Here is a 21,769-nt window from a genome sequence, read left to right on the forward strand (position 1 = left end):
CAGAAATTAATTTCGTAGAATCATAGACTGGTTTGGGTTGGAAGGGACCTTAAAGATCATCTAGTCCCAACCCCCCTGCCATGGGCAGGGACACCTTCCACTAGCCCAGGTTGCTCAAAGCCCCGTCCAACCTGGCCTTGAACACTGCCAGGGAGGGGGCAGCCACAGCCTCTCTGGGCAACCTGGATCTTCAATCATCACCAGCTCCTTGCTGCAACATGTTAACCCTTGTCCCATCCTCTCCCACCTCAGGAGAACCAGTGGAGTTACACAAGGGGAGCATGTGGCAGGAGACCTCTGAGCCAAGCAGGGTATTTTTTTGCATTTCCTCTTATTATGAGAGCCATTGAATGAAAGAAAAAAAGGATCCCAAGGGACAATTCAGTGCGTAAGGGATGTGTGATCACTGGTGTCCAACGTCAGCTTATGGAAACTATAGGATGAGGTAAGCCTTTTCACTTCAGCTGGTTCTGTCAGTGCTGGGAGGCAAACACATTAATTATTGCTAATTACAGCTCACCTTTTGTTAACCAGCAGGTGAACAAGCTATCTACAAAGCTGGTTCACATGCTACCAGGCAAGGGTGCAGTCATGTCGCAGCCTTGGCACTTAAAGGGTAAATACTAATCAATACTAATTGTCAGAGCTGGGTGAGTGGTGCTCCTTGCAGGGGGTCGGTTTCACCCTGGCTGTGCCCCAGCACTGCGGCACAACGGGGCCACGCGTCTGTGTGAGGTGGTTTCCGGTGGCTGTTATGCGGGAGACAAAGAGATTATGGAAGTAAAGAAAAAAACCACCACAAATTCAGCAGTAAGTGTGATGGGCCGAGGCGGGGCTCCGGTGAGGACCTGCCATGGAAAGGCGTGGGGACCCCAGAGCAAGGGAAACGGGCCTCCCGCCCCGCCGCCTCTTCTGCGCCCACACAGCCCCGGCCGACGCCGCTGAGGGCTTGTCCCGGTCCCGCCGCCCTCCCGGGACGCGGGACGGGAGCGGCCCGTCCCACGGACCCCAGGGAGGCGGTGGGGGCGGCCGCAGGGAGCCGGAGGCGGGGCGGCTCCTCCCGGCGGGGCGGGAGCGGGGCGGGCTGAGGGGGCAGCGGGCCCGTGGGGCGGGAGCGGGGCGGGCTGAGGGGGCAGCGGGCCCGTGGGGCGGGAGCGGGGCGGGCTGAGGGGGCAGCGGGCCCGTGGGGCGGGAGCGGGGCGGGCTGAGGGGCGGGGCTGCGCCGAGAGGCGCCCAGCTGAGGGAGGGCAGAGCCGGGCTGAGGGGCGGCCGAGGCACCGTGTCGGGGGTGGCGAGAATGGCTGTTTGCTCGCTGCGCTGCGACCCGCGGCCCATGCTAACAGGTAGGGCCCGGCCGGCGGCCCCCCGGGTGTTTCTTTAGAAGTAACCCCGCTCTTGGGTAGGCTGAGGAGAGGTGCGCGCTCTATCCTGCTCCCGAGAGTTGCTTTGGCCCCCTCTGTGTTTCCAGGTGCTCTACTGGGCTCAGAGATTTCGTTATTTCCCTCTGCTGCATCGATCCTGGGCACTACCTGGGCACCCACTGCTACGGCTTCCCACAGGCAGGGCCCCATCGGCTCAGGTTTTTGCTGGAAAGCATGAAGCATCTAAGGTGCTGTGCAGATAATATCTTATTTTTCTACTCGTTTTCAATGCATATCTGTGCTCTGAGTCAAATCGTGTCAGATAGTCTGGACTCTGATAATGTCTCATTTCAGAGGGCCACAGCCCTTCTGTTAGGTACAATAAGGTCCCATACATAGCCCCTGTTCAGATGGCCTGCTGTGGCATCTGCAAGGGAGTGAAGAGACACCCAGGCTGCATGCCATGCGAGGTTTTTCTTTCTTTAACTCAGATACCACAGATGGATGCCAGCCTTGAGCGTTTTCCCCAGAGTCCTTACAACTGGAGTAATGAATGTCAGTCTTCTGAGATGTAGGCAACAACACCAGCCACTGTGACATGTGTCCTTCCTTGTCCCTAGTGCGTTTTCCCTAGGAGCTGGCTTGAGACAGACCAACATGGATCCTGTCTTCTGAGAATGGAGGGTTAAGTTTGCTCAGTCCCTGTCCTTCTAAACCCAGTCTCCTTGGTAGGCCGCACTGTGGGAAGGGGGTCTTCAGGGATTCCTTCTTCATCGTGCCTTTAGAAACCTGGGATAGACCAGGGCCTGAAGGTCTATGTGCTAAAGAATTCCATTACCATAGATAACATCTGGCTTTGCTTAGCAGAAGATGTGTCAGCCAGCCTGTCTTCTCCCAGAGTAGCTTAACAGTGGTAGTAAAACCAAGAGAAATGGCAGCGTGGATCATGCCGATGGTGAATGTTATAGGAGACTGAAAGAACTGATCAGTGGATATCTGCGCCCACACCCTGTAGTGAACAGATTCAGAGCTGCTTGGGTGCTGCTGTGCTGTCTTCAGTGGCTAATAGGAGATTGGTCTTTTGCAGTGAGAGATGTGTGGTTGTGAAGAGTTATGACAAAAAAACAAGACAAAAAAAAAATGTTAGCAAGATGTTTTGGCTTATAGAGTCACGCTAAGACCTAGTCTCCATTTCTACAACCGTGAGGTATCTTCTTAATGCAGCGGTAGACAGAAGTCTTCTCCACCTCCAGTCTGCAGTGTTCCCTGTGGGCAGTTTGGTCCCTGCTTTTCTGTGGAAAGTAAGGGGAGCATCTCTCTCAGCAGCACCCCTTGCTCCTTGACCTTTTCAAACCCAGCCCATCTTTTGAAGAAACTTTTCAGTTATGCTTTAAATTATTCTGACAAAAACACTGTATTACCCCTTCAAGAAATTCTTCTCCAGCACAGGCTTCTGTTAGATGATGCAGTAGTCTCTGTGTGTGTGTGCGCGAGAGAGGGAGACAGGAAAGGGGACAGTCATGTATGAGGCTCCTCACAGACCTGTGCATCCACCTCTAACAAGACTTTCTCACCACAGCTTCTCTTTTGGTCTGGTTCCCTGGGTATGCAGTTGGGCAGTTGGTGATGTTGCAAGGTGGGAGGGAAGTTTTGTTGACTCTGTTACAAAAACAGAGTGTTCAGAGGAAAGAATTTGAATACTCCCACATGAAAGTGGAGCGGGGTCTGCCCACAGGCCACCACTACCTGTGAAGGGGATTGAAAGAGGAATCAGTTCTTGGATCTCAGCCTTAGTGTGTGAGGATGAACAGATCTGACATTTACTTTTAGGTAACAGCCTGGCTTTCTGCCCAGTCATCCTTTCTAAGGCATCTGGGGTGGTAGAAATGTGTTTGACACAGACCTAGCCCCAGAGGCTTGCAAGCTCCATTCAGTGGGTCCTAAAAATTGTAGGTTAGTCAAATCCTGTCTGTCTGCCTCCACATACTGTCTGTGCTCCACACAGAACTAGTACCTGGGTGGCTGGGCCAGGACTATGGCCTCCTCTACACATAAATAACAATAACATCAAACCTAGTGCAGGCCAGTATTTTCTGTTTGCAGTACCCTGGTTTTGAGGAAGGGGAAGCTAGAAGATGTGGTCGTGATCTGATTACTCAGTTGGGGTCTGTCAGTGCTGTGGCTTTCCATGAAGAGGTAAGGGAAATATTTGAGTGATGTTGTTAAAAGATAAAATTAGGTTGTGGAGGTTTCTTCCACAGCCAAACGGTGATGCAGATCCTGTGTGTTCAGAGCCTTTCTTGCATGTGGTATTGTTAACCTTGGGGAAACTGGCTAGTTCCTGGGATGGGGATGGTGTAGGTGTTTGGGTGGGAGTCCTTGCTGGATGACAGCAGCTATTTGTGGTTGATCACTTGCAAGTGCTGTGTCTTGAGGAAGAGGAGTTTCTGGCAATTGACATTTTAGGTCAGCTGAGTGCATTTCTCCTTCTGTTTGCATCAAGCGGCCTTTTCCTGGTGCCTTCCTTGCACAGGAGCTAGCTGCCAGGGGGCATATTGTACTGTGTGTAAAAAAGGCCCATGGTGAATTGACAGCACCCATATTTAGGCAGTTGCCCACCAGCATGTTAAAAACCAAGAGTCCAGTCCTGGACTGCTGATGGGGTTGGTGTGTCACTGACCTGCCTTCACAGAGCTAAGTAGTTTGATCCAGAGCCTGCTGAATTCAATGGAGGGCTCTGGATCCAAACCACTGGGTCTGGAGGCTTTGTGTACACACACACATATGTATATATGTACATAGATGCACTCAGTATTAGCAGAGTCTGGACCTCAGAGCTGTCTAATGCAGGAATCACTCTGTGACCTGCACTGCAGGTACTGGCAGAGGGAAATACTCAGAGATTGTCCCTAAGCACCTCTCTCTAAAGGAATGAAGCTACATGTGGAGATGAGGGAGGAGGGCAAGGCGAGGGACCAGGGTCTGTGGGCATGCAGGAGCTGAGGCCATGCAGCCATGGCCTCACTGCATTTTGTTCTCCCTAGGCCACGCAGGAGGAGCAGGATGTGGAGAAGAGGCTGTGCCAGGTGTGTAGTCAGCATGGTGTGGAGATTCACACACACTCTGGACACTCATGCTGTATTATCAGGAGGACCTGCCCTTCAGGGCTATTGCAAGGTGGGTGCTCCATGGTATCACTCACCCCTCCACTGTCCCATTTGCTTCTCACTCCAGTGAATGGCTCAGGAGGGGTCTTAGTCATCCAGTCCCACAAGGAAGGGACCCATTAGTCCATCTTCATTTATGGAACAATGTTGTCATGCTCATACACATCAAGGGGAAGGGGCACTTTCATCCCTCTGTACCAGTCGGATTTACACTTCAATATGCATAAAGCCAAGGGGTTTGTTTGTTTATTGAGGGACTGTTTTCTCTTTGCCTTTCCACCAGCACAGTTTGAATACTCGGTCTGCAGTGCCCAGACCCCTTGTGACACTGGACTAAATTGCTCCATTACCCCATCTGGCTAAATGCACCTGCCTGTGACAGTAGCCCTTTGAGTGTGGACTCTTTATGGCTCCCTCAATAGTTACTTGAGGTGTAGGTGATGGAGTTGAGTGATTCATGATATCCTATAGAAAATGTGTAAAATAGGGCAGAAGAAGCAGGCCATAAAAATGCCTGTTTATTGATTGAAAAGGCAGGAGGAGGGTACAAATTTTTACATTAAGGTCAGTCTTAGGGGTAATCAGAAGTTACATGAGATAAATCTGACTCTTATGGATTGCCTCATCAGGACACAACTTAAACTGAAAAGGCAGATTTTGCATCAGAAGCAGAAGGAAACCCGATGAGGGACTGAACTCCTTATTGCTGCTAGCCCCAGGGGCATCTACCTCTATTGTGTCAGGCAATGTACAAACACCAGTCACAAATACGCAACCTGGAAAGCGAACCCTCCGTCTGCAGAAACTGTGAGGTGCTGTGCGGAGGAGCCAGGGTAGCCATCCTGCGGAGATCTGACTGTGCTGCAAACTGTGCAGGTTGCCCAATGTCTACACCTGTTTCTGAAAAGCGGTGGAATCGGAGGCGAAGGTCTGGCCAGCCCTGGGAATAGCAGATCAGCGAAAGCCTCTGGCTCCAGGGGTGGGAGAAGGGTGTATCCCTGCAATGGAGGATTTGGGACAGAAGGGCAAGAAAACTTCATTTGGCAGTTGCTCCTATGAAATCCTACTCAGAGATGACTCTTACTAAGAGAATCAAAACATGGAGGCCTCCCAAAGGCAGTGGTTGCTCTTCAAAATGTAACTAAACCTCTGTTCACTTGCACAGCAAATGAAGATAAATTTCCTGTGAAGAAGCTGCCCTACAGCTGGGTAGAAAACATCCTGTTAGTAATTTTTAATATGCTTGATGTGGTCCTTTAAAAAAAGGAAGACCGGGGCGCAATCTTATGTCCCCAAAGCAGGCATCCTTACCGCTGAACATTCCTAGATTTTAAGCTCCCTACCCTTGAGAAACTTTCCTGGAGGGTAACAAGGTGAGGGTGTTTTTTGTGGCAGATCCTGTGACTGATCCACAAACAGACATCCCCTGCAGTGGAGGAGAGACCTAGGCTTTAATGAGACTCCAGTATTACTTTTGGGACACGGTAACTCTTACACTTCTTTGTCGACATCCTCCCCCTTGTACATATGGCTGTGCAAGTGGATGAGGCTGCAGTTTCACTTCCTAATAATAATATTTCCTTAGCTCCTGTATAACACTTTACAAAGGAGGGAATTAGCATTATTTCAGTTTTACAGAGAGACAAACTAAATCAAAAGTTTGTTCCACTTAGGAACTGAGGTTAGTGGCCATCCCTCTTAAGTCTTTTTTTCCCATCAACTTTTGGGAATTGTGACACATTTTTAGCTCCTTTACCTTGATTTGCCCTTTCTAGTCCCTTATTCCATGCCATCAGCAATGTTGTTCCTCCATTTTGGAGGAGTAAAAAGTGGCCTGAAGGGGTGCAGTTGCAAATGGGGTGAGGAATAACCAACCCAAGCTGCTGCCCACAGTTAAAAATGGTAGGAAGTTCCTAGTAGTCTGGTTTAAAAACTTGCAGCCAATAATTACAGCTACTTCTTGCTCCCTTGTTTTGATGGAGTGAAGCTGCTGCTGACTGCATTTTGTCTGTGCATCCTGACCATTTTTGAACTTGTTCCTGGTCTAGTTTGAGGAACTGCTTTAAATTTGCCTTGTGTGAATTTAGATGAAGACACGTGTGCTGATTGCCAGCAGCATCAGGCCCTGCGCAGCTTTGTGGTTAAAGCGGGTACCATCTCTCCAGCTGAGATGGGTTAAGTGCCCTCACTGGGACAGCTCCCAGGGGATTTTTTCAAGCTGTGCTACAGAAGTTCCTGCATTCCCTTGCTGTTGGGGACCAGTGTTGTGGTTTAACCCCAATAGGCAGCTCAGCCTCACACAGCTGCTCCCTTGCCCGTGGGATGGGGAAGAGAATTGGAAGGGTTGAAGTGAGAAAACTCGTAGGTTGAGATAAAGACACTTTAATAAGTAAAACAAAAGCTTCACGCACAAGCAAAGCAAAATAAGGAATTCATTCAGTACTTCTCATCAGCAGGCAGATGTTTAGCTGCCTCCAGGAAAGCAGGGCTCCATCATGTGTAACTGTTACTTGGGAAGACAAAACGCTATCACTCTGAACATCTCCCTCTTCCTCCTTCTTCCCCCAATTGAGCATGACACCATATGGTATGGGATATCTCTTCTGTCAGCTGGGGTCAGCTGCCCCAGCTGTGTCACCTCCCAGCTCCTTGTGCACCCCCAGCCCACTGGCTGGTAGGGCAGTCTGCAGAGCTGAAAAGGCCTTGAGGCTGTGTGACCACTGCTCAGCAGTAACAAAAACATCGGTGTGTTATCAGCAGTGTTTTCATCACAAATCCAAACATAGCACCACACAAGCTACTATGAAGAAAATTAACTCTATCCCAGCCAAAACCAGTGTAAGCATGCACAGCTTCTACTGTTGGTCAAGCATTAATACAACCAGTGCTGGAAAACCTCTTCCTTCCTTTTTGTTATGCAAATATTGTCTTCCCCAGTGAGCCAGAACAGCCCTTTAGCAATTGTAACCTGTGCAGCGGAAGGGCATCGAGATCAGGCTTCCCTATGTCCTCTGCATGGTCAATGGAGTGCTCAGAAAAAGGAAGATCTGCCCCCTGCTGTAAATGTGGGTGGCCCAGAAATAACAGACTTCCTGCAGCTGACTACTGGGTGCTGTCAGACACGATTGTTTTCAAACCCAAACAAGCAGCCACATGGACAGGGGAACCAGCCGCCAGTCCCACTGGTGCGTGTAAGTGGATTATTGATCCAGAGTTAGGTGGGTATGGGCAGGGAGCAGCACAGTCAGGTTCACAGTGCTTGTAGGAAGAAATGTGCTACAGGCTGAAGTAGGGAGCATAGCTTGTGTCAGAGCTATAAGGGAAACTGCTGGCCTGATCAATTCCTGTGCGCTGGAGGTGGTATCTGGGCAGCTCTGTAGTCCTTGCAGGCAGCCATGAGAGGGAGCCCAGCCCTGCCACTTTGCTCTGGCTCCAGTATGAAAGAAAACACATTTGGCAGGTTGCACATAAATTTTTAAATCCTTTTGTTAGTTTGCTCACACAGAACCCGATTACATCTTACAAGGAGTCTCAAAATGGACTGGTGGGAATGGATTACTCAACTAAATTTGCACCATGGTAAAGATTTTTGTTGTGAGACTGGAAGATTCTTTCCTGCTCCCATCCCAAATTGATGTTACCTGTCTGCTGAGTGCTCACTGGCCATGGGTATGGGTCTAGGTGTGGTTCCTTTTGCCCTTTTTATTGGGGTACAGCAGCCTCTTTATTTCGCTTCCAGGCAGTGGTTCCCTGGGAACATCCTGGGAACATCCCTTCAATTACAAATTGCTGGAATGTAGCAGCACTGTGCTGAGAGCCCAGTGTGCTGGGAGCAGTGATGTGGACAGGGCACTGCAGAGACACACCACTTGTCTTTGGCCATGTTTTTATGGGGTGAGGAGACACTTCAGATTATTCCTATTGCGAAAGGATCTCTGGTTTGCGTAAATATGATGGCTTCTAATTAGGGGTTTTAGTGTCCAGTGCTAGAAAGGGCACAGTTAATTACAGACTGAAACTGCAGCAGCAGGTCCCACTTCAGCCTACTACTGAGAACATGTGGAGTGTTTTTCCGATAGAATTGCGGTGAAACAATTTTCTGAGGCCGTTACAGGTCAGGATTTCTTATTTTCAACTGGCTTTGTGCTTCAGTGGTTGTAGTGGATGGCTCCACCTGGTGGCACTTCGGGATCCCGGGACCACTGGCATTGCAGTAGTTCATTATTTTTGGTCTCCACTCGAGTTTTGCCAAGCTGGCTGTTTGCCCAGAGCAGACAGTCTTGATCTGCCTGCCCCAAAGTGTTTCTCTGTCAGATAATCAAAAACAGAGCAGTTTAGATTGTAGCCAGTCACATCTCATACTGGCCATTTCAAAGTGTTAGAGCTGGTCAACAATTAAGGGAAAACTCTTCAGGCCCTTTTTTCCTGTTTTCCAAAATACATTAGAACATCAAATGTTTCCATAAACCTTAGTGGGAAATTGCAGTAAAATACATTTCTAGGAAAATCAAGGTAAAAGTTGTTCCTTATCACCCTTTGTGATGGGGTTGGAGTCTACAAGCTCCTTCCTGTCTTGCACAGCAGTGATTTGGAACAAATGGAAAGAGCCCAGTGATTTGAAATGCAGAGCTGGGTTTGATTCTCTACTTTTCTTATTCTGCCCGAGATCTTCAGCAAGTCATTTGACTTCTGTGGTTGCTCAAATGAGACACTAAGGAGCCCTGGGCATATGATAGATAGGTTTGTAGTAAAGAGAGGGCTGTTGAACAGCTGGACACTTGATGTAGGGTTTCACATTTGAGATCCATTTTGGGTTTGTCATGGGTGCGCTAAGTCACCAGCTGATCAAGGTCTTTTAGGCAAAGTTTATCAAATTTCTGTAAAATGATTTATCTCAGTAGGTCAGAGACTCCTTTAGCAGTCACACACTGGGAAAGGGGCAGATTTTGATTCTCAGATTGCAGAGTTGCGAAAATGTCATACAACTTGACTTGGGGAAGCTGTTTGGGAAGTCAGTGGCGGAACTGCAAACTGAGCAAAGTTTTCAGACAACTCTAAAGACAAAGCTGCCCTGTCACTCCCTCTGTGCAGACATCAAGCTGTCAGTCCTGCATTGCATTCAGGACATCATCCTGCTTTCAGGCTGGCACTGGGCTACATTTCACCTTGATACATCTATGAGCAGATCCAGAAGTATGAAAAAGAGAGAATGGCAAATCAGAGCACATACTGGTATGTCCCTGCGCAATCACTGTGGCTTGTTTTCTATGAAAAGGAAACAGGCATCTCATGCACAGGAGAGAGTGATTTCTTAACTTTCTTCTTAACTAATGCTTGTTTTTCTTGTGCCTGCTCTCCAGTTCCTCTGGGTTGCATTGTAGTTCTGTTTCAGTATGGATTTATTAGTCTGCCTTCGACATCTAGAAGCTTTAGACACTTCAGAAGTACAGATTATTAATGCTAGTTGTCATTATTATTGCTGGAAAATTGTGGTTCATGATTTTTAAAACTGATCTCTAAATCATCACCATCCCTCTCTGTATTGTTATTACAGGCTAGATGAGAAGGAAGAAGAATGATTTACAAATAAAACCCAGAGGGTTTCTCACACCAAAGATATGAGCAGGGTTTTGCCCAAAAGGCTCAGTGACTGTGTGACTTGAACAAATCACATGGTGTCAGAAGGACCTCTGGCCACAGTCCAGCAAATGCCCCATGCTTGCTTGGCTGCCTGGCCATGACCACACCACCACAGCCAGAGGGGAAGAGGGGACCGGGAAGTGGGCTTAATGCACCCCGCCTTGTCACCCGTGCTCTTCCTCACCTCACGCCCACTGCTCGCCTGCCTGCAGGTTGTCCTGAAGGAGTCTGGGGGACAGTTGAGGTCACTGTATCCATCCCTGGGCTGGCCTTGAACTTGCTCATGCCCTCTGATCTGCCCAGATACTGTGAATTAAAGCCTGGTAGGGAGCTCTTATGGAGAAGCAGGTTCATGTTAAAGCCCGGCCTAACACTGGACCTGGATGGGAAAAAACCCAAACCACAGAGTCTGTGCAAAGTGTAGAATTGTTTTCATATTGGTTCGTTACATTTTCAACATGTCAAACAGCACAGTGGTTGGTGACAAACAGGCAGAACATTGCCGACAATTCCGGCTAAAATACTCAATTTCAATTCACAGGACTTTTTTTCCTGTTGAAGAGTATGCTTTGCTTTTTTTTTTTTCAAAGACAGTATTTCAAGAAATGAACATGCTCATGTTTTTCCATCTAATAGTCAGCCAGCCTGCCTGGAGCTGAGGAGGCATGGTGATCTGAGCATTTTAAAATGATAAAAAATTATAAAAAAGAAGCTGTCAAACCCCCAGGCACTACAGTCAATTGTACAGTGAAGTACAAGTCGTGATGGCTGCACATGAGGGACGGATTGAATCTCAGTATCACCACACTAGTTTTTAGCATTTGGACAGTGTCCTGTTTTGTAATGAGATTTTCAGAAAAGATCTTGTAAGCCTAAACATCAGCTGAACAGAGTATTTCCAATATGCCAGAGAGCTGAAGCAGGTCTCAGAGGCTGAGGTGCCATCATTTTATAAGAAGCAATTTTTATCTAAAACTGTCTATTTTATCCAGGCCTAGCACCTGATCTCATGAGCTAGACTACTGTAAAGCCAGTTTTGGAAGGTGCCTTTAAGTCCCTTCCAAAGGTTATTGCTGAAATTGGTGCAGAGCTCTGAGGAATGTGCTGACATGCTTGCTCATGCGGAAGTGTGATGTGAAGCTGAATCAGGTCCTCGCCCTGCTCTCTGGAGAATTACATCCCAGTAGGGACAGATGAGGAACAGGTTTCCTGAAATTCTGCTCCTGCACTCGAGTTAAGGAAAGATTCCCAAGTGATTCATGCAAAGTTTGCTTTCACTATAGTCATCCAGGTGCAAGCTAGGTGAGTAGGCTTGGGGCAAGAACTGATATCACGGGAAGGTATGTGAAGTTGCTCATTGTGAATAAACATCACAGTGTTGATAGGTGCTATGGAAGCAAAATCCTAATTCAGTAGTTTTATCTGACCCACAGACATGGCTTTGTGTTTTAGGGTCCTGTTTGGTGTGGCAGGATTACTTTCAATTTGTGGCCCTGAAGTATGCTAGAAGGATTTTCTCATTAAGGGGTGTGTATGGATCACCATATTTGGAGAGGAAAGGTACAATCTTACAACAGGGAGAAGAGTAAGAGAAGACACTGTTAGCATTGTGTTGTACAAATGTTCTTCTCATAGTGCTTGTGTCACCACTCTGGGATGTTGCTGGGGACTTAACTGTTAGCACCATGGTGCTGGACACTGTGTAGACACTGAGACTTTTGCCCAGAATCTGATTAGCTACAGGGAGTGTTATTAACACATGTCAGTGGGAAACAGCAGCACAGTAAGAATAAAGATGCTGTTTCCAGAGACACTCCACCTTTGGAGAGAATCCAGGCTTCAGGCCTGCCCAAGTTCACCAGAAAATCTGACAGAGCAGAAACTGACACAGCAGTGTGAATCCCAAGAAACCAGATATTCTTTCTGCCTTGCACTACACAGGAATCGGAATGAGATTCAGCTCCAGACCCCGAGTCTTAGCGCAGGTGCCTACATGTGAAATGGGGCTTTGACCTCTCAGTGCAACAAGTACCTAGTCCATATAGTCAGGAAACCCTACAGCTGCCTGTGCTGGGTGAGCTGTTCTCTGTGTGAGGTAGGTGCCCACACCTGAGTGTACAGCACTGGTTTACATGCCCTAGGGCAGTCTGCCGGGCATCTGTCTGTGGCTGCAGAGGAGCACATCTCCCTCAGGGCCTTTGTCACATCTGCCAAGCCTCTGTGGCTGTTTCAAATGCCCTACAGCATTTCAGATGGCACTGGATGGCAGTGGTGGGCCTAACCTTTGGTGTCTGGAGCTAGAGCTGAGATGCCCCAGAGGCAGCAGGCCTCTGTTTTTGCCTGGACTGTAGACAAGGACTATAATTGCCACTGGACCCCTGCAAACATAAAGTCATGCCCCTCATCTGTTCCTACCCCACTGCAGGAGCAAAATGTTGCCAGGGACTGCTGCCAGGTAATTCTGGGTTTAGTTTCTGCTACAGAAATGGACTTCACATAAATACTGTCCTGGAGTAAAACTGAACAAGAAAATACTAGCTTAGGACAGAGCATATCTCCAGCCATTTGTGAGGTCTGAGTTATTTTTAATTAAAAAAAAAAAAAGATCAAACACCAACAAAACAAATAATCAAAATCCATTTGAGTCTGAGCATCCTTTGAGCATACAAGAGTTCCCTTCGCAACACCTGAAAGGAGGAATGGATCATCTCTAAACTGTTGCAAGAAGGAACATGGCTTGTTGTAATACCACTGAGACATTCTACACTTCATCCTAATGTCTGGTCAACCAAGGTGCCCCTGGCTGTCATTGTTTTATTAATAACTGCCTACCTCAGCATTTGTCTTCATTGGCAGTTCATTTTTTTTCCTCAGTTGGGCTTCAAAGTAAAGAAATCACCTGCAAAAAGAACCTTCAGGTCTTTGAGTATTGGAAAGGTCAGTAGAAACTGCAGGACTGGTTGGGTGTTGTTTTGATTTCTGCGTGTCTGCATGCTAACATGTGCCCAAACACTAACTTGGATTTATGTAGGGAACTGTCAGCATTCTCAGGGTCTGTCTTATGAATTGTTGCCACCAAACAAGAATCCAACCCCTCAGTTCGGTGGGAGTGCTGAATACTTCGCTTCCCTTCTGAGACTGAGCATCATACAGGAGCAGGCCCACACAGTATCATGAATGCCCAGGCTCTGTCTGTTTGGTCCGTGCCTTATGAGATGCACTGCAGCTAGATTTTCCTGCCCAGGTGGAAGTGTTACGACCTGTTGATCCCTTCTGTTTAGTCACACAGAGGCTGACCAGCCCTTCTCATCAATGCTAGATTGCCGTGCCTGCTGCATTTTGTTCTTCTGATTGGTTTTGGTTAGAAGGTTAAAACAGCATTAGAATAAATCACATCTTTTGTTATGCCACAGCCTTTTAATATCCTTGCTTTTCTGTAGCTTTTATAGCTTTGTTGTCACATGAATAGAAAACATAGTATCTCAAAACTTGGAGGGACTAACAGATTAAAATATCAGAATCAGTGAAACACACACCTATATATCTTTCTTCATGTTAATGCCATGTGTACCCATTTGCACACAGGTACAATAAATCTTTTCCTTAACAACAGACAAGGCTCTCTAATTTTCAGGTATTAACCCTTGGGGACTTGTCCAATACATCTCTCTCTGCTATTAGTAACCTGTCAATCTTTCTGTTCTTGGCCCATCTCACTGTTGTCTGGATATTTATTTCGCTCTGCAAAATTCTCTGCAATCCACCTGATTGCTCTTCCAGTCTGAGATTTTTCTGTACCTTGTTTTCTTGCCAAAAATTCTCCTCATTTTAATTTTCAGTCTGTTTTCCTATTTAATTTCCAGTGGATCTTAGTGGCTGCACGCCAGCTAAACCTCACTGAAATCTCTCCCTGCTGCTATACGCTGGCAGTGCCTTACCTGCTTGGATGGCTGTGACTGCATGACCACAGGTTGGTTTATGAATGACCAAAAATGTCATCGTGTCCCAGCACTGTGTTTTGTCTCTGCAGAGGACAAAACAGGAGTTCCTTTTGTTGATGCCATCATGCAAGAGCTGGTGGCCATGGGTTTTGTGTCTAACAGAGGGGTAGCAGAATGTTGCCAGCTTTCTCACCAAGGACCCGGGCCGGGCCTGGGGGATGGAGGCAGAATGGTTGGAATACCTGCCTGTAAGACTGAACCCTCCATGTGGAGTTGTCTGTGCTCCCTGCCCTGAATGACAGACAGGAGGACTAGCTCTGCCTGATAAGGAAGGATACAGAAGATGACTGATAATTTTCAGGCTGAATATAAGTGCATGTATACACTGCTTGCATGGTATATACTGGTCAAAATTCATGCAAGAAAAGGAAGTTTTGCCACAGTGAAGCTGCCATCAACCAAGACATAGCTAGGAATTTTGCAATGGTAGTTTTGATCCTCCATGTAAAGGTTTTAGCCAGAGGTCTGTCATACTTGAGAAAAGCTTCAAACATAGATTATGTTAACAGTGCTCTGACTTGCTCACCCCAGAGGTTGGGGAGGAGGACTGCCCAGAAATAGAACATAAAAAGAAGTATGTTCTGGCCACTGAAGCCAGTGCTGGCACAGCATCTTTGCATTGATTGCTGTGGACAGGGAAGCCATCTAGTCAAGAACAGGCAAGTATGGACAATAGCTGGATCAGTTTCCAGGGAGCTCCACCCTGGCTGAAGGCATCCTTCTTCATTCTAGTGAGTCACTGGCCTCCCTGCCAACTGGAGCACCAATTTGTTTCTCATATGCCAATCAGCAGCCATGCAAGCTCAGTTAAATAGTTAAATTGCTTCTCTGTCCACAGTTCCCATAGCTTCTTATCGGGAAGGTCTGAACAGGCTGGCAGTCCCCAGTTCAGCTCTGTGCATCTTTGCTTGGTTGCCATTATCTCTGGTGATACTGATGAAGGTACCGTCAGTAGCACCATGCTCAGCAGTGAAAACTGAGGCTGAAGAGGTGAATCTGCATTTGTTCTGCACCAGACTGAATGGTACAGACTGAAGAAGACCAAATACTCATATCAGCCGCACATTTGAGATCTTGTCTGTGGGATACAAGAGGCTACTGGTAATTGGTAAGCTTTCTACTCCCTAGTATGGCTGAAGGTACAGAGAAAGCCCAGTCACCTTGCCATTATCTGCAATAAAAGAGCCTTTTTATGAATGCAATTTTTTTTTTTTGAGCTTCCTTGGAGCTGGGCTCTGACATGGCTTTGGCTGCAGAGATCTACAGGAGGATCTGGGTGCTCTTCCCATCGCTGTGACTCACACCAGTGCTGTGAGCAGTGCTGGGCTTGCACAGTAACATGGTGCAGGACTTCTGCAGGATCCTCCAGAAAGTGGTCTTGGTAGCTCATGACGGATTTTGTGATGGAAAATCTTGAGTGCATTTCTTCCGCAGTTTCAGTGGGTTGTATAAGACAGCTGATACCCTGCGTGCCCTAAGCTTTGTAGCAATGACTTGCCAAGCAGGGGCTGTATTTCAGTATAGATGATCTAGTTCCTGTAGCCCGAGTGCATTGTTTGTGACACACAGTGGCCCTCCAGAAAAATGGTACAACACTCACAAATGTGCAAACACATCTGCGTGCCTGTCTTGCAGAATGAGCCACTAAGACCGTTTTGAATGTTTTGTAGTATCTGGCTTTTGATGGCTCCTATCAGCTATGGCTTTCAGAGCAGTTACAAAGGTAACCTCATTTCACAGTGAAGGCAGATTGCTTCATGTACCAGCAAGCCTCATACTCGGAGTCACCAGCTGATTAAGAGCTGGGAGTCAGAACCTGAGGCTTTCTCTGATGGGCAGGCAGCCTTGCTTTCCTCAGATAGGAGCTTGGTTTACTTTGCAGTCAGAGGGCCATGGAAGATTCCAGGTCGTTCCCCAAGCGTGGGAGACCTGGAAGGTCTCACACTGGAAAGACGGTTCCTGAGTTACTTTTATTCATATGGGCATGAATGTTACCACCCTTGCTGGAAGTGGGATTTAGCATTCTGCACTAGCTGTTTCACCTCAGGAAGCCCCAGATCCTGACTGCCACTGTAGGTTGGTGTGGCACAGGCTGGTCCTTGTGCCCTTCTGTCCCTTTCTTTCAGCTTGTGTCACACTGAAATATTGCTTGACAGCTGTGTTTCTTTAACTTGGTGGCATCCCCAAACATGCAGGAGACATCAGTTTGTTGGGAAACATGTCTGTTGAATGGTAGAGGCCAGTGCAGAACTGAAACTGGTCTCACTTGCCTCTAAAAAGGGAAAGCAACACATATTTTACCTCTGATACTTCCAGCAAAGACCCACGGAGTGTTTGCGCATGCTTGGGAAGAAGAGGGCATTTGTCATCCACACCAGATGGGCAGGGAGACTAGGGCAAGCTCTCTGCAACCCACTGAAGCCAGGGGAAAGGCCAGAGACGTCTGGTGTCCTGAACAGAGAATCTCAGCTATGATTTCATTCACAGGGTCAGGCCCCAAGGAAAGGGAGAGAAACAAACAGAAGAGAATGCCAGGAAGGGGCAAGGCTGAGGGGGAAATGAGCCTGCCTCCTCCAGTCCCCCTTGGATTTGCCCTCACCTCCCACACACACTTTCCTGCATCTTAATCGCACAATCAGGCCTCTGATGGCATCTTTCTCCCCCTCCTTATCTCACCGGCTGGAGGAAGTGCTGCTGGGAAGGGGAAGCCTGCTGCACAGGGAGCACAGCTGGCTATTGATCACCCTGACCCCTGTTCTCGGCTGGCTTTGCAGAGGAAGGGGAAGGGAACCTGGCAGAGCCCATTGCCCTGTGCCTTCTGCCGCTTGGGTGCGTGGCACTCCTCACTTTAAGGAGCAGCTGAGATTTTGGGAACATCACTGTGTGAACTAGTTGTTGCTTCAGCTACAGTAAAGGGAGAACAGCACTGAACCTGCTTAGTGACGTGTCTTTGCAAACTTTTTCTGCCGCAGCTGCTAGTGCTATGCTTTTGCAATGCGGACACCCCTCCTAGGAGCGCTCAGAGATCCCACGCCCTATTTGCTATCACTGCCACTCCCCTCCTGAGCTAGGTTTGAATTGTCCTACAACTGGAAAGCTTCTGATGTTGGATTTAAGCTACCCTGCCCAGCTGAAGAGCACTCAGGCTGTACCATGTTCTGCTCTCATTTGTGCTTGTTTCAGGAGCCTTGCTCCATTTTGCATAAGCATCCTTGAGAGCTTTGTATTTGTTTAGATGTAGAATAACTTGATGATGTGCAGCCTACTAAGTACGTAGGGAGAGCTCTAGTGTCTCCATAGGAAAGCACCTCTCTCTGCCAAGTCTCTGTGAGCTGAGGCTTATTGCCTGATGAAGGCTGAGTATGGCAGGGAAACAACTGAAGCGTTTGTACTGATTGCATCTTCATACACTGTGGTCACTCTGTACAGTCTGAGTTAGACTTTTCTCCAGAGATGATTTTGTTAGTCTGTGATCTCTAGGTAACCAGTCAGGAAGAATTTTGTCATATTTGAAATGTACTGGGATACTGTTTCTTAGCACTCAAAAGCTAGAGCTAGTTGTCATGAAGTCTGCCAGATGATGGCAGAAAGAGAGAGATTTTTTTTTTAAAAAAGGAAACAGAAAGACTTTTACCTATCTGATCTAAGGATCACAAAGTGAAGTAGCCTGGGAAGCTGATCCCAGCTGTACAAAACAGCCATGCAGCATGGTCCTCTTCTCAGACAGATGACTGCACCTACATGGAAGCTCTCTAACTACCCCAGTGGGGCCAGACTGATTCCCATGCGAGGAATTCAAATAAACCAAAATTATATTCAAATAAGGGGTGGATGGGGAGAGAGATTCACCAAGGGCCAGCCCAGCTCTTCTTACTGTTTTCTTCCTCTGTTTTCAAGGTGGATTATGACATCTGTAGCAATTACGGCAACTGATTATACAGTGCTGGTATTGGCAACAACCCACAGGACAACAGGAAGTGTAACATGATTAAACAAGGCCTGGATTATGATGGCAATCTAAGTCTTGTTTGGCTGTCTTACAATGAAGAGTGCAGCAAAGCATATGCAGTAGTTTCAGGGAACAGAGGAGATCAATCTGCTCTGTGGACACTGCTGCAAAAACAGTTCTGTGATCTTGCCAACAGTCAAGCAGGTTCCTTGTTGTACAGGAGGATCTGACATTTACAATCTGCTACTGTCCCCAAAGAGCCTGGTGCTCTATATGCCCTCCCTGCCCTGCCCTTGGTCTGCGTCTTCAGTGTTTCATCGCCATTTCTTCCAGGTAACAGCCACATCCCATCCATATCTCTCTCACACAGCCATTTCCTTGAGCACAGAGCAGCTTCTTGGAGAACTCAGAAGTGACAAGAAAGACTGCTCAATAAACAGAGCTGCTCACATGGTGCCTCAGGAGGTCCTTGAGCGTAGATTAAACCTGTGACTCCTATGACTATCCTAAATGGTGGGAGCAGATAAATCGCCCTTTCCACGTGCTTAGCCAGTGTTCACATACTGGATTACCCATTTCCACCCTATTCCTTAGCTTCATGGCAAGCTGTGCTGTTGCCTTTCAGCACTGTAGCTGGCAAGACTTAGTAAGAAAACAGAAATTAGTCCTAGTAGGGGACACAGCAGTAGAGTTAATGAGAGATTCAGGGGCAGAGGGGCAAGCAAAAGAGTGTGCGACTGAGCCAGTCACCTACTTTCCTTCACAGTCACTGGAAAGAAAAAAAGGACTTCTTGGGAGTGACTTCATATCATTATGTCCTAAATAGGGCAGGTGACTTGTACCAAAAAAGCACCTGTCTTCCTCCTCTGCCTGCCAGTGAGCCTGGGATAAGAACTCCAGTGTCCAGGTCTCTGTGTTTAGGCACTAATTCTGGGTAGAGAGTTTAGCAGGAGGGACTAAGACTTGACAGAGGTAACTGATGCTGTAGTACACCAGCTTCTTTACCTGGAAATCGAGTTTCTTTCTTTCTTGTTAAGAAAGACCTGTGCTGGGAAGCACTTACAAATTGTTACTGAATGGATCCTGTCTTGTTAGTTCTGTTTGCAGGTAGACTATGTCCAGCTATAGTCTCAGAACTACAGGGCATAAAGGGAGCAGATACTCGCACCCCTTGGGCACTGAGTGCTGCTTTCTCCGAGGCAGGAGTAACTAGGTGAGACCTGCCCACAACAGCTGTGACAGCCCCAGAGTGGAGCTGACACATTAACCAGAAGCCTGTCAATACTGGGGAGGTTTGGATGGTGTTCGGAGGGCTCTAGGAAGTTACCCTGCATCTGTAGGACTGGCTGTGAATTCTGCTCTTCTTCCTCAGGTATAAAGGGGAAAAATTGCTTTCATGCAAAGTCACGTTACCTCACAGCAGAGGGTGGTCCAGCCCTGCACAGGGACTGTGCAGCCAGGGTTATTTAGCTGTGTCTGTCCCACTAAACTAAATAGGTCTGAGGCACAAGCCCAAGTACTGACCTCTCAGCCAGCCAGTTATACCGTTAGTGTATTCCCCAGCACTATTTTGCCAGGGCCAACAAACACCTTCCAGAACCTTGTCCGAGAACAGTTTGAGGGTGTCATGTGCTAAGGACTGTCACAAAATACAGTCTTGACAAAGCCACCCTACATCAAATGGACATAAACTGTGCCAGGCCTGGTTTTTGTTTACTATTTTCTAGGTAGCTTTTCTTGCTCAGGTTTTCTTCTTCTGTATACACAGTGCCAGATATGACCAGAAGGATGGGCTATCTCTGAAGGCCTCCGCTGGCCTAACCACCCCCTGATGCAGACAGACAGGAGGGACCCAAGGGTGATGCTGTTTCCACTTTGTTCATGAGGTGGAACTCCTACCATGCCTGAGTGCATCCAAACTGGAGTCAGCCAGACCAGTAAATATGGGGACTGGTCCTTGCACTTTTGCTTTTTGGATGTATCTCCACTTTAGAATGGACACAGATTAAGACGTGGATCCTGCAACACGTCAAGACTTGCATCTGCTGACTGGGCAGGTGTTCTTGGAGGAGGTGGCTATGGAAGGAGAGTGCTCTGTAGGTCTGGGTGGGGTCAGTGATGGTGAAGCTGCAAGGAAAGAAGGAAACAGATGTAACCAACAGTTGTGTATTTCAAGGGGTTTTCAGCATTTTGTCTTCCCCCATGTATCCTCCCTGCCTCCTCCCAAGTAAGGATACTTTGTGAAGGCTCAAATTTAGTTGTCATATGATGTTCAATAAAGAATGAAGCATGTCTCCATTTAGGATTTTAATCCCAAGGTGCAGTACCAAACTTCTCAGGCCAGATTCCTTTGCCATGAGTGGAAAGTTTTGCAGAAGCAAAGCCTTCTGCTTTCAGCCGTGCTGTTGAAGGGCCTGGATTATTACCCTTCTGCTTAAGACTGCATCTGAGATCTGAGAAAGGACCATGTGGAGGAGCCCCTTGGTGAGACACTGGTTTCTCAATTTTCCAGCTCGCTTGGGGCTCTGTGCGCCTGCACTGCCACACTGTGCTCGTGAAATTAAAATACTACTGGGAGGGACCGTTGGCCCAATGTTAATGAGGCCTGGGGAAGAACCTCCCCTCCTGGCACCCCCAAACTGAGTATCAAAATACACTTGCACACCTTACCAGAAACCCTAGTTTCCTAAATCCAAGCCTAGAGCTGTGCTTGTCAGGTCTCCCCTCCTTTTTGTGAACTTGGGGGTAGAAGTGCCATGTGCACATTTTTCTGCATGTCAAGGCTGCTTTGTGATCAGATTTACTCTGTAGCATCAGTCAGTATCTCACTGTTCATCTGTCACTTCCAGCAGGGAAGAAGTCCCCATCCCAGGGGCAGGGGAGGACCTGCACACACACCAATGCAGCACAAGGACAGAGCGATAGATTTTTACTTTCCTCACAAGAAAGATGTACAGTGAAGGCTGTCCAGGTGCGTGCTGGAGAAGCGCTCCATGGGAGTTTATGCTGCCAAAGATGCCAGGGTAACAACAGTTAATCTCCTTGAACCAAGCCAGTGTAGAAGTCTGGCCACAGCAGAGCAACTAGGGATCTGCCTCTTCATCGTTCCCAGGGACATGAGCTGGAGGTTGGTATTTGGAGGTTGTGGATTAGCACGGCTTGTGCTGATGGGATCTCATGTTTTCACTCCAGTGCTTAGGCTGGTGCTGTGAGCTCTGAGGTGGTTCACCTGTCACTCTTCAGGAGTGGCTGCCCTTCAGCACTGAGGGTCTGACCCCCATGGACACTGTATCACTCAACTCTGTAAAGTCTTTTGGTTGCAAGGGGCTGCCCAACTAATATTAATTAACCAAAATGGCATGGTCTTTCTGTTTGGAGGAGGTGTGGCTGCTTTTCCAGTGCCTTTTGCCTTCTGCTGGTGCTTAAAGCTGTTACAGTTAAACTCTCTTTACAAACTGAAGCAGATGGTTTATGTGGCAGGTGTTCAGTCAGAAGTCTTTCTAGTGAACTTTCTTATGCTAATTTTTCATGTTTTAAAGCCTTAAAACTACCACTCATTGTGCAATTAGAAGTTTTGCTACTGGAATATTTTATCTTCCTCATTTCCACAGAGATCCGTAGACAGAGTGAGACTTCAGAGGATTTTTTTTA

The 21,769-nt window shown here is 47.6% G+C and overlaps 1 protein-coding gene across 1 annotated transcript; it reads left to right on the plus strand.

Annotated features, from left to right (window-relative positions):
• Nucleotides 1-440: 440 nt before the first annotated feature.
• Nucleotides 441-21,514, plus strand: LOC141956684 (cryptochrome DASH-like). The gene is given in 17 exon segments (XM_074897489.1): nt 441-445; nt 1,469-1,609; nt 3,465-3,502; nt 3,505-3,557; nt 4,406-4,474; nt 4,477-4,538; nt 5,405-5,553; nt 5,924-6,012; nt 8,034-8,107; nt 9,671-9,788; nt 11,641-11,695; nt 13,043-13,105; nt 14,199-14,278; nt 14,280-14,357; nt 18,067-18,203; nt 19,230-19,395; nt 20,971-21,514. Coding segments are annotated over 17 exon segments (1,485 nt in total). The 3' UTR covers nt 21,079-21,514.
• The last annotated feature ends 255 nt before the right edge of the window (nt 21,515-21,769 follow it).

This window comes from Athene noctua, chromosome 2 (assembly GCF_965140245.1).
Source record: "Athene noctua chromosome 2, bAthNoc1.hap1.1, whole genome shotgun sequence".
Lineage (NCBI taxonomy): Eukaryota > Metazoa > Chordata > Aves > Strigiformes > Strigidae > Athene > Athene noctua.